This window comes from Bos indicus, chromosome 13, assembly GCF_029378745.1.
Source record: "Bos indicus isolate NIAB-ARS_2022 breed Sahiwal x Tharparkar chromosome 13, NIAB-ARS_B.indTharparkar_mat_pri_1.0, whole genome shotgun sequence".
Classification (NCBI taxonomy): domain Eukaryota; kingdom Metazoa; phylum Chordata; class Mammalia; order Artiodactyla; family Bovidae; genus Bos; species Bos indicus.
The window spans coordinates 21073743-21087182 of NC_091772.1; the positions used below are offsets into that span (position 1 = coordinate 21073743).

The following is a 13440-nucleotide window of genomic DNA, read 5'->3' on the forward strand; positions in this document are numbered from 1 at the left end:
CTTCCTGACCTATTGTTAATTGAGATAAATCAATTCTTGTCTATTTACGCTATTATTTGGGCTTTCAGTACTTGAAACTAAATGCATCTCTTATACAGACAATAAGGAAAATGTATTTTCTCAAATGGCAAGAAGTCCAAAAGCAATTTAGAGTTGGTTAATTTAGTAGCTTTTGTCATCAAAACTATAGAACTATATGCCCTCCATAATTCTTTAAGTTCTGCCTTCTTCAGATAATGAATGGTCTTATAAAGTCAGCTCCCCTTACACGTCTTTGCAATGATATCCTGAGAAAGGACAGATAGATTTTCTTCCTTTTGACTTGTTTTTAAAAATAAAGAAACATTTTCCTAGGTGTCTTTTTCCTAGTAAGTCTCATTGTCAGAAATGTATCCCAAGACTGTCTTAAACCAGTGAAGACAAGGGAAATTTGAACATTGCATCATGATTGCTTAGATAAACTGTGAGACACCTCTGGAGCTATGATAGCAGCTGTTTGACTCTTTAGACACTTTTGACTCTTCAGACACTCTTCATAAAACTTCAGTTCTTCACTCTTAATAAAATTGCAGTTATGTCCTGAACAAGAGAGAAAAGGAAGGACTGACAAGTAGCAGCCAATTGCTAGAGAAAATATGCAAAAAATGAGAGTAGCTTAACATAAAAGTTGAAAAAAATGTCAATTGTATTCAAGATAATTTACTGAAAAATTTGTAGAGACAGTTTGAAGACAAGAGAGATTTCAGCCTTAAAAAAATTGCATCAACAGAAAGGTTATTGTACTCAGGACTAGAAGTCTTGAGGGCATTTTCAAATAATGTGAACACCTGAATATTTTGAGCAAGAGAAATAACAGAAGTCTGAAAAATGATTGATGGAGTTTGAGTTTATAAGGTTGATAGAATGAAGGTTACAGTAAAGAAAGAGGCTTCTTAACTCGGCAGCTTAAACCGATGGAACTAGAACAGGGACTATGGGGCTGCAAAAGAGGAGTGAATTAAACAAATTCTTGAAGGGAGATTACACAGATGTTGGTAGATTAGATATGTAAATAAGAATGCAAAATCAAAAGATAACTTCAAAGTTTGAATCTTTAGAAAGAGAAGATTCATACTATGATATAAATCAATCTCAGAGAAGAACCCATTTGGAGGGATCAATGATGAGTTCATTTTAGGATTGTTGGCTTTGAGATGACAATTGCATATTCCAAGTAGAATATTCAACAAACATTTGTAGAAAAACACCTGCATTTTATTGTGTCTGTGGATTTGTAGATCATTTGCACAAAAGTATGAAAGCCATGGGAAAGAATGAATGAAGGTATACACAGTGAGACTTTCAAATTTTATGTGATTTTTTTTTTTTTAACATGAGGTGCACCCTAGCTACCTCTGCAAGGTGAGAAAGGAATTAGTAGAGAATGTGTGTTTGAGAGATGTGGAAACTTTGTGTAACCTTGAAATAAATGAAGCCTTGGAATGCTAATAGCAGTGCTTGGTAAACAGTTGATTAGCAAGATTAGCCCTAGAAAACGGAAAAGTAAAAGTGACGTAATTTGAGTTAGAGAAGCTGAAATGTAACAGAATAAATCCTGATTATGTAGATATCTTGAGAGTCAAATAAGAAGTTTAATATTAAATAGAGTAGAAGAATTAGGGCAAGGGTGATCACAGAGAATAAAAAAAGGATGTAGAATAATTACTGTTACAGAAATACAGTAGAACCTGTATGTGACTTCATTCTAATAAACACACAATGGCTGTCTTTTCTGTAACCTTGGGAGATTCTGGATGTTTGCAGTTGGTTAGCTAAACACTTGGAGAAACAAATTCCTCACTTTTATCCATATTGCGTAAGTATGATATAGATCTATTTATATCACATAATCCTGGCATGTAAACATAAAAAGGATATACAGAGCCCATAAATAAACATGTAAAAACCAATGGATCATAAGTCATGGAGAATGAATGAAAGAAATGTACATAATTAAAAATGATTCTAGTTTATAGAAATAAGATGCAATCATGCCAGAGAAGTAAAAGGCTGATATTTTATGAAAATACTCTCAGAGATTCAGAAAGGTTTCTATAAAAATAGTAAAGCTTTGAATACCTAATGTCTGGCATCCATGTTAACAGCAAGTTTTCTTGTGACAATGTATCTATACATGCTCATAATAGTTTTATGTTAAGAAAAAGTTTGGAATGAGAAACCACCTGGAGAAGAAGTGTTAAAATAATACAAATTTCATCTTTCAAAAAAGCAAAAATAGTCAATGACAATCTCAGTTGATTCATACTGATTAAACCATCCAATAATTCATTCTGTCTCTGTAACACAGCTTTTACAGTGAATGTTCAAAAATAATAACTGCTATACAAAAAGAAAATTAAAGAAAAATGAAAGCAGATATCAGGGTGTTATGATGGCACTTTTCACAGATGACTAGTAGACAAGCAGTTATTATCTAGTAATTTTTGTCATTGTGAACAACTTAATATTTTAATGAGTTATCAGTCAACACTTTTAGAAGAGAACTTCTTTCATTATTTAGTGACTGGCTCTTAAATGTTTATGTGGATGATGGGTATGGTAGCAGAGAGGGTTTGCATCCTGCATTGTTTACTACTTCTCCCAAAGGCAACTTTTCTTTAATTATTGACTTTTCCTCTCTAATGGTCCTTGCTGTTCAAGCACTACAGTGGACAGAGGGACTAAATTAATCATCCAGACAACTGGAAATATTGAATTATTTGACCTGAATTATCTGCACTATCATAATGTTATATTCATTCTTCATGTATAGATACAGTTTTATCTATCATTTTAAATGTTACTAGTCAATTCATGTAAATCCTTATCGGCTAAATGACAGTATTCATGCACTTCTAGATTCTGTGATAAAAAAAAAACCTTCAGTGTACAACTGATATATCCAATGAACACAAATGCCATGATTCTTTAAATTTTTAAATAATATAATATGCACATAATAATTTTAAACCATCACAAATGAAGTGTAATATCAAGTGTGACATACATTTCCAGAACACTCCATTAATATTTTTGTTTCCTTAGGCCAATATACAGGCACAGCAGGAAGCTGCAGTTTTGAAACAACTTCAGGAAACTGGACCACAACTTGCCATCTTACTCAAGATTCTCAAGATGACTTGGATTGGGCCATTGGCAGTGGAATTCCTACAGAAGCATTGAGTCCAGACCCTGATCACACACCAGGTAAATCTAGGAGAGATAGCCAGGCCAAAGAGTCCACTGGGTGGTAATCTGCTTTAACTGAACATCAGAGTGCCTTCCTTGTGTCTTTGTGGAGATAGAACTCAGTACCCTTTATGAAAAGAGAGTTAGTTCCTTCCGGTTATCCCCTGAATTATTTAACAGATGTAGAACTGATATTGCTACAACAAAGAAATCCATGACTCATATTTTAAGAAACTCAGATTTTACTTATGGTACCCTAAAGGCCCAGGGCTTCTCTGGTGGCTCAATGGTAAAGAATCCACCTACCAATGCTGAAGATATGGGTTCAATCCCTGGGTTTTGAAGATCCCCTAGAGAAGGAAATGACAACCCACTCCAGTATTCTTGCCTGGGAAGTCCCATGGAGAGTGGAGCCTGTTGGGCTACAATCCATGGGATTGCAAAAAGAGTCAGACACGAATTAGCAACTAAATAACAGCAATAAAGATGGCCTTAAAATTTCTTAATTGGTGCAAGGACAAGTAGGGGATGTTCAAATTAATGCATGCAGTAGACAAAAGAATGTAGTTGGCATGCTACCACAGTGATAGCAAGATGGCCATCAGCTTCATTCCAGACCTTCTAAAGTGCAGAGGCAGTGATTTAAAAGGTAAGTGATGATAGAAGGAATAAGCATCAATGAACTCAACAAGTTTTGCTTCCTGCCGGTGGTATGAGAATGAGGTGATCTGAAATGATTTTACAAGTGATAGAGTCAGGAAGTAAACTTGTATTCTTGTTTGCTTTTAACGTGAAATTTTGCCTGATGCTTAACACTTTTCTTTTCTTAGGAGTCAAACTTTCTTAGGAATTAAAAATAACTTTTTTCAGTGATAAATTTTCTTAGGGACAAAACTATTCTTAGGGATAAAATCTAGCTTTTCTTTGAGGTAAAAAAAAATCATCTTAACTATTGTGATGATTAATTTTATGTATCATCTTGGAGGGTATTTTGGGATGAGGTTAACATTTAAATTGGTGAACTTGGAGCAGATTACACCCCATATAGTGGGTGGGCCTCACCCAATCAGTTGAACACCTGAATAGAACAAAAAAGACCAGCCTCTCTGAGCAAAAGATAACTCACCAACAGACTGCCTTTGGACTTCCACTGCCCTGTTGGCTTTCTTTCTGCAAATATGGGGCTTGCCAGCCTCCATAATTACATGAGCCAGTTACTTTAATAAATGCCTTTCTATGTTTACACATATCCTGTTGGCTATGTTTCTCTGGAGAACTCTAATTAATACAACATTCCCCAAAATAATTGAAGCATAGGCTCAATGAAAAAGAACAAGATTACATGGAATTAAAATAATTTTTCATAGAAAGGGTGTTCAAGATTGGCTCAGCCATTCTATGTCCAATAAATGAGAACAGTATTTTTGTTATTTATATATTCCAGGCAGATTGAAAATATCATGATTTCAATTACAGCTTGGATGTGCGTTTTTGTTTAAAGCTATTTCCTAATTCAGCCTCAGGTTGAATATTTCTATTCCTTTTGACCTGTCAAGTTGTATTTCCTCTGCCTTTCATCAAGTTTTTATTTCCTTAAAAAACAGATGAGATTAGTATATACCAGGTGATGGGATAGTGGAACAGGATAGAGAATTAAGGCATTTGGGTAAATAATTAGAAGAGTTTAGTATATAACAAAGGTTAATTCACTGGGAAAAAGATGTATTATTTAGTGTGATGTTGGCATGGCTAGTTATCTGCATGGAAGGAAATTAAATGAAATTCTAGTTTTTCTTCTGAATATTTCATATACAGCCATATATTCTAAATGGATTAATGATATAAATATAACAAGTTAAAATAATAAAATTCTTGCAAGAAAACATAGGGTAAGCTGTATGCAATTTAAAGAACTATCTACCTTCCAAAAGCTACAATAAATAAACCACATGTATTTAAAGATATAAAATTATAATTATGGTCTAAAAATTTCATAAACAAAATCAACAGGCATATAATAGATTTAAAAATTCTTTTCTTTACATATTGCAAGTACATAGGTAGGTAACTCTTATAGACTTATTAGAAATGGCAGTTTTAACAAGGGAAGATTTGCATAACCAATTCACAGATGAACAAATTCAAATAATCAACAAATATATTAAATGATGCACAAGTTTGCAACTCATCAGAAAAATGCAAATTAATAAGATGGGAAAGGATTTTCAGAAGCTACTCACAGATGACTGAGTGATGGAATTGGGGAAAGAGGGGGAAAGACGCTCATTCATGGTTGTGGGAAGTTTTCCATTTGGGGAAGCATTCTGTCCATGTAGAAATATAAAGACCATTATGTAAGCATATGTATGTAAGGATATTTACTTCAACATTGTTTGAGGTTGAAAAAATGGGAAGTAACATGAACATGGGGCTTCCCTGGTGGTCCAGATGGTAAAAAATCTTCATGCCAGAGACCAGCGTTCCATCCCTGGTTTGGGAAGATCCTCTGGAGAACGGAATGCTGCCCACTCCAGTACTCTTACCTGGAGTATTCCATGGATCGAGGAGCCTGGTGGACTACAGTCCATGGGATCACAAAGAGTCAAATACAGCTGAGTGGCTTTCACTTTCAACATGAGTATGCATCATTCATACAATCATTAATCATTCACTTGTTCATTTATTTATCCATTTATTAAATGCCAAGCACCATTCTAGGACCTGGGGAAACATTAAGAGGATGAAACAGACAAAAATCATCACCACAGTGGAGTTTGTATTCTAGAAAGGGGAAACAATAATAAATAAACATATAAGTAAAAAAGTTATATGGTCAGTTAGAGAAAGAAAGAAGAGAGGAAGTAGGTTCCTGAAGGCTAGTGGATGGATTGGGGGAGGGTTGTAATTTAAATAAGCTGGTCAAAATAGGCTGCATTGAGAAAATGCCATTTGAAAAATGACTTGACAGAAGCGAGAGAGAGTGATACAGGTAGGGACCAAAGGAGAGGGTGTTCTAGCCTGAAGAATAGCCAGTGCCAAACACGATGAGGTCAGAGTATGCCTGGCGAGTGTTTTGGCAATCTAGTTAATTGCGGTGGAGCTTCCCTGTACACTCCGTGATGTTTGGCAGTATCCCTGGCCTCTTCCAGCTAATACCAGCATCACTCCTCTCTCCAGTGTTGAAAGCTCAAAATATCTTTAGAAATTGACAACTACCACCAAGGGGCCAAAATCGTCCCTTGTCAAAAATCTAGAGGAATAGCCGAGGTAATTGATTCAATCCACAGTGCACAATATCACGCAGCCACTGAAAAGAACGTAGTGCCATACACTAGACTTGTAAGGATTTCCAAAAGATACTCTTAAAGGAGATAGCATGCAAAATGATCATGCGAAGTGATCTAATATTCCTAAAACAACAATGACTGCCGCCCTCTTATCTGTGCATACATTTAACTCCAAATGTAAACATTTCTAGAATAACACTGTGAACATGGAAAAGAAGATGAGAAGGGATATACATTCGTTTATTAACATGAATTATGTAAATGGGTGACAGAGTTGGAGGAGAGGAGAGGAGAAATAAATCCAAAAACAAGAAGAATAATTGAAACCAGGAATGACACCTCAAAAGAAATGCCAGTATACATGATAGCAGCCCAATTATATGTTTGTGGAAAATGTGGTGGATATTTTTAAGTTTTACTTCTTAAAAAAACCTAAACTAATGCATTTCATCCTTAATATTTAAAATTTTTTCTTCAAGAATTCTTTTCTTGAATTTTACATGACTGGAAATACATTTTTTTTCTAAAACATTTTAAATAAGCAGAAAAAAGAAAACTCTAGTCATTCCAATAGAGTAGTGTAACTACTTTTAAGCTTCATATCTGTGTCTCCTGCCATTCTTTCTTAATGTACACATTGGCCAACAAAAATAAAGTAATTTTAAAAAAACCATACTGTGAACAAATTTATCTTATGCAGTACATTTAATAACATAATTGTAATTATATCATAGTATTCTACTTGTGGATATGTATATCATGATTTATAAAATTATCTAACAGTAGATTCTTAAATTATTTCCTAACATTTTCAGTATAACAAACATCACAACAGTCAATATGCATTTAGATGGAACTTTTTTCTTTTAACCTTTTCTGATAGTCTCTGAGGATAAATATTAGTTTCTCTTCCTTGAGAAATTAAGAGAAATAAACTGATATTTATTTGCTACTAAGATCCAGAGGGGACTTCCCTGGTGGCTCAGACAGTAAAACGTCTGCCTACAATGTGGGAGACCTGGGTTTGATCCCTGAGTTGGGAAGATCCCCTGGAGAAGGAAATGGCAACCCACCCCAGTACTCTTGTCTGGAAAATCCCATGGCCGGAGGAGCCTGATAGGCTACAGTTCACTGGGTTGCAAAGAGTCAGACACTACTGAGCGACTTCACACAAGATCCAGAGAGTAACATTTAGGTAACTAATGCCCATGAGTTCTTTAGATAACGTCTGTAGCAGTCTTTCCTCATCTTAAGACAGTATTTGAAAACTACAGAGCATGTCTGCTTGTATAATATTACTAGTGGGACAAATTATTGTAGGCTCAGTTTAGGGAAAATGTAAAAGTATAATGGGCTACCCTGGTGGCTGAGTAATAAGGAAACCACCTGCCAGTACAGGAGATGAGCTTTGATCCCTGGATTGGGAAGATCCCTTGGAGTAGGAAATAGCCACCCAGTCCAGTATTCTTGCATGGGAAATCCCACAAACAGAAGAGCCTAGTGGGCTACAATCCATGGGATTGCAAATGAGTCAAACAACACTTAGCAAATAAACAACAAGAAGAAATATAATAGTTAACCTATAATATAATATATAATACAATATAATATAATCAGTTCAGTTGCTCAGTTGTGTCCAACTCTTTGTGACTCCATGGACTGCAGCATGCAGGCTTCCCTGTCCATCATTGACTCCCAGAGCTTGCTCAGATTCATGTCCATCAAGTTGGTGATGCCCTTCAACCATCTCATCCTCTTTCATCCCCTTTTCCTCCTGCCTTCAATCTTTCCCAGCATCAGGGTCTTTTCCAAGGAGTCAGTGCTTTGCATCAGGTGGCTAAAGTATTGGAGTTTCAGTTTCAGCATAAGTCCTCCCAATGAATATTCAGGACTGATTTCCTTTAGGAAATATAGCACAATATAATAGTTTAGAGAAAAAGAAGTATAATCAATGGACATGAGAAAGCTTCCATGCATTGTCCCAAAAGACAAACATGAGTGATCTATTGATCCTTTTTAATGTAATTTAAAGAATATTAATGGTTATTTTTATTTTCTTTTTTTTTTTTTAACTTTTATAGCTAGTGTGAGTTCATTAAAGACCACATGAAAAGTCTTCCGTCTGGTTCTTTATGCAATATGGTATACAAGTCATGTTGTTCACAGATAAGGAAAAGAAATCATGTGGACAGAATACTTTATTATCCTCCCTGTTAATTACTGTGCGAGACAGTTTATTTTTACGGAGTGCTCTTTTCAAAGTGGCCTGATTATATCACCCAGGCTACACCACTACAGCTCACTCAACTTGTTTAGGCATCACTGAGACAATGGGCTGCTAAATAGATTGTAAGGACATTAATTAATGTTGACCCTCTGGGAAAAACAAAATTCTTTATGAGAAGGCCAACAGATTCAAAGAACCCACGGTCTTTTTCGAAGTATCACAACCTTGCTGTTAATTAAAGCTGCGTTTATGGATCTTTTCACTTGTTGTTACCAAGATGAAGAATTAGATACATAAGGAGGGCATTCTCAATGTCCATCACAGGCCTCTTTATGAGTCTTTTTGGGGCCATCACCAAAGTTGTAGAGAGAAACTGCAAGCATTAATCTACTCTCCAGTCTGCACATGAATAGTGTTTGGACTGAGTATATACGAGTTTTAATGGCAAGAATGACATTTGCATGACATAAATTAACAGAGGCAAAATGCAGAAGGCTGCTGTCTCTTTTTTCCCTTCCCTCATAACTTTATTTTCTTTTTAATGTTATAATAAATCAACTCTCTCTACAATTAGAGTATAAACTCTGATAGGGTATACCAAAGTCACATCTTTTGCTATTTTTATATTCTTTCCAGAATTTATAATTGAATAGACCTTAATGAGTATTTATGTAGGCCTCATGTGACCTAGATTTATGTTTGTCTGTATTTTACAAATTTTTAGGATTAAAGAATGCAGTGTAGTTTTCCTGAGTGCCTTCTAAATACCACACACAATGTGTTGGAAACCGAATTAAGTGAATGTTTGGAAGATAACTGAAATGGAGTGTATTTCCTTATATGATCCACACACTTACTGTTGTGCAATTCTCTACTCACAGCCCAAGGTCAAAAAGTAAAGCTGCAAAAAATCTTAGTGATACTAACACTCTAATGCGTATGTTAGTAATTTAAAGCCTTAAGTGTTCAACAAACAGAACTTAACTTGGTAGTTAGTTGACAGAGCCCTACAGGCTTGATGGTGATAGCTGTATTTCCTGTTGGGCAGACAGGACAGATACTATTATTATTCCTGCATCAGAGATGAAGAACAAGAGGAGCTGAAGGTCTTCTCTGAGTCTGTGTACTGAGCACCCACTTCAGAACAGAACCCCTGGTGTTTGGAGCTTCATCCAAGCTGTTTCCTTCACTGTCTTGCTTTATCCTTAGGTACAGCTTTGCCTGAATCTTCTGAATGGCCTTATTTGGGGCCGCTTAACCTTTTCTTTCTTATGAGTTATGTCGCCATCTCACCGTGGTCTCTGATAGAGCAGGGAGAGTTGAGGCTCGGTCAGGGAAATGGTGTGTTATATACAAAAGCCAGCCCTCGCTCACATGTTCATCAGACCACTCACTTTGATCTTATCCACACACACTCATGCACACCTACACACACATGTAGAAAGAGATAATAACTGTACTTTTCACACATTTTAGAAAATTCCCATCTTTCGACCAGAAATGTTTGAGATATTCCAGAAGGGAATAAAAAAACAGATGGGATCAGAATGGGTGAAGTGAAAACAGCATAAATCTCAGCCCAGGGGAACATGGTTCCCTGTAGATCTTCCCAAGGAAACTATACAGATATTCTCAGATTAAAGTCAAAAGTACTGTCCTGGACAGAATGGTGCCCCCCACTTCAAAATTCAGATGTTGAAGCCTTCACTCCCAATGTGACTGCATTGGAGACAAGGCCTTTCAAGAAATTGAAAGGTTAAGTGATGTCATGAATTGGGGGACCTTCATCTAAAGAACCGGAGAAGGCAATGGCAACCCACTCCAGTACTGTTGCCCGGAAAATCCCATGGGCGGAGGAGCCTGGTTGGCTGCAGTCCATGTGGTCGCTAAGAGTCGGACACGACTGAGCAACCTCACTTTCACTTTTCACTTTCATGCATTGGAGAAGGAAATGGCAACCCACTCCAGTGTTCTTGCCTGGAGAATCTCAGGGATGGGGGAGCCTGGTGGGCTGCCATCTATGGGGTCGCACAGAGTCAGACACAACTGAAGCAACTTAGCAGCAGCAGCAGCAGCAGCAGCAGCAGCAGCAGCATCCAAAGAACTTATGTCCTTATAAGAAGAGGAAGACACACCAGGAGGCACTTACCCAGGGGAAAGGCCCTGCAAGAATTCACAATGGAGTTGGCTGTCTTCAGGCCATGGAGAAAGGCCTCAGGAGAAACCAACCCTGCCAGCACCTGGATTTTGGACTTTGAGACTCTATAACAGTGAGGAGATGACTTTCAGTGGTTGAAGCACACAGTCTGTGGTATTTATCACAGCCTGAGCTGACTAATACAAATACCAGGAAAGGTTGTGAAGAATTCTTCAAAGTCCCTGAGAAACAGCACGCAGAACACCTGGTTGAATTGGAACTTGGCACCACCTTTTGTATTTCCTTCCCAGGACCGTGGTTTCCAAACACAACTGCTCACAAGAGTAGCTTTTGCTCACAGAATAAAATCAGCGAAATGTCATCTAAGGAAAGCCAGGCATCTGCCTGCAAAATGATTATCATAATTTAATTACATCCTGAAAAAGAAGCAGGGTTATATTGGGGATTATACAGGATCCATACCCTAAGTTTTCAGGAGGAAATAAAGAAAGATAACTCTGCCTAGGAATAAAAGAAAATCAAACAGGCAATCTGCCTGTCTGCCAACCCTTCACCTCACAACCAAGGACGATGGTTCTCAAACTTGGTTGAATATTAGAACCACCTGGAGAGTTTAAACAAAATATTAATACCTGGGTCCACCCGCAAAGATTCTGACAAAATCAGTCAATGCTGTGACCTGGGCAGCAAGATTTTTAAGAACTTTCCTGGAGTCTAATGTGTATCCCAGGTTGAGAAATACTGTCCCATCCTAGGGACATCTGTGCATCTTTGTGCCCAGTCCACCTGTCCAGCACCTGCTCTTTATTCTTCCAATCCAAGGACAACTCTGTGGGAAAAACAGTTCTGGTTACAGCAGTGAATATTCTTTCCTGATATCTATATACTAAGATATATCTATATATCTTTCCTGATATCTATAATATATAGATATCTTCATTCAAAAGTTGAAATAGATAGCCAAGCATCACCAAGCATTTAAAAACAACCAATATCATGAAAGATAAGGGCGTACAAAGAGAACAATTACGTAAAAAGAGGAAGGAGATAACAGTGCAGTAGAAATTTGTCATATGTTCTTGTTGTTCTTTAGAAAGATGTTTATTTTACTACTGAGCCTTAAGAGTTCCTTCTCACCCGACTTGTCCTGTGCTTACGATGAAAGCTGTGAATCAGATGCACATGAGTTTGATTTGAAAGCAGACAGCAGTTCTCCTTCTCCATTTATAATGGAGTATAATCGTTTCCTGAAAAAATTGGGAATGTAGATATTCCCATTTATACATATATGTGTGTGTATATATATATATTTATGCTCCAATAAATATACTTATATCCATATTAACATAAATATAAAATATATTTCCTACTGTCTAAATATTTGATTGTAATGAAGTATAACTCATCTTTGTGTAATATATTTATGAAATATGATAGTCCTAATATGGTAGACATATATACTGACCTATATTTAACATATAAACATGTAATTTGGTATTCTGGGTTACTTTCAAATAGTCTAGTGGTAGTGAGGGTATGAGTGTTAATTTAGAAGAAACGAGACTAACCATGGGTTGAAACTGTTGAAGTTGGATTTTGTGTAGATGGGATTTCATTATGCTATTTTTTTATACTTCAGTATAAATTTGAAATTTCTCAAAGATATTTAAAAAATATTTCCCACAAAATATGAATGTAACTTAAGTGAAAAAAACCCTGATAATATGATATCTAGCGTGAAATAAGAATTTGATATTCAGAAATACACAAGGTAGAAATGAAGACATGAATGCAATAATTGAAATAATCTCATTAGATTTTCAAATGATACTCAAGGTATATGGTTTTTTTTTTACTTTATCCAATTTTAAGATTTAATGATAGCAATGGTATTCAAGATAATGTGGTATTAGCAGAGGTATAAATACAGAGATCAGTAGGCTAACATAAAGAACTCAGTAACAGACCAAAATGGCCCCACAAAACTAGACACATAGTCATTTGAAAGGCCCTGAGAAGGGTTCAGAGTGATTACACGATTATCTTTATATCTTTCTGTATAGTATATTTCTTAATGTGAGGTAATACTATCACATGTTGCTTAAAAAAATTAAAGGAAGGAGTCTCAAAATACCCTGACAAATAATATAAGTCATTAATCCATATACTGGGACTAAGCCAATGGTGACGCTTGTGGAATTCAGCTGTACCTGTACCAACACATGCTCATTTTAACCATTAAAATTCTAGTCAGTCTACTTGACAGTAAATCTTCACACACTCTTTTGTAAGATTAAAGATGAAGTTCCTTCTCTGAATGTATTGTTATCATTTAGCTTAATTTAGCTGTGTGTTTTGTTTTATTGTGGCTGCACTCAACCTCTAGAAAATGACTGAGGTGTTCCTGCAGGCTCTCTAAGGAGGAATCAGAGGGAAGAGCTGGGATTTGCCTGGAAAGGTTGCACTGTTACTCTGTGCTCCTCACTCCACAGACAAATAAAGAAAAAATAGATTAAATATGAGTGTTGGCTGGTTAAAGA

At 36.3% G+C, this 13440-nt stretch overlaps 1 protein-coding gene across 1 annotated transcript in view; it reads left to right on the forward strand.

Annotated features, from left to right (window-relative positions):
• The window catches only part of MALRD1 (MAM and LDL receptor class A domain containing 1), a 553710-nt gene that overhangs the window by 366848 nt on the left and 173422 nt on the right, over positions 1–13440 (forward strand). The window contains exon 31 of the mRNA XM_019971898.2: positions 3085–3246. Within this exon, the coding sequence (XP_019827457.2) occupies positions 3085–3246 (162 nt within the window). The remainder of the gene's footprint in view (positions 1–3084; positions 3247–13440) is intronic.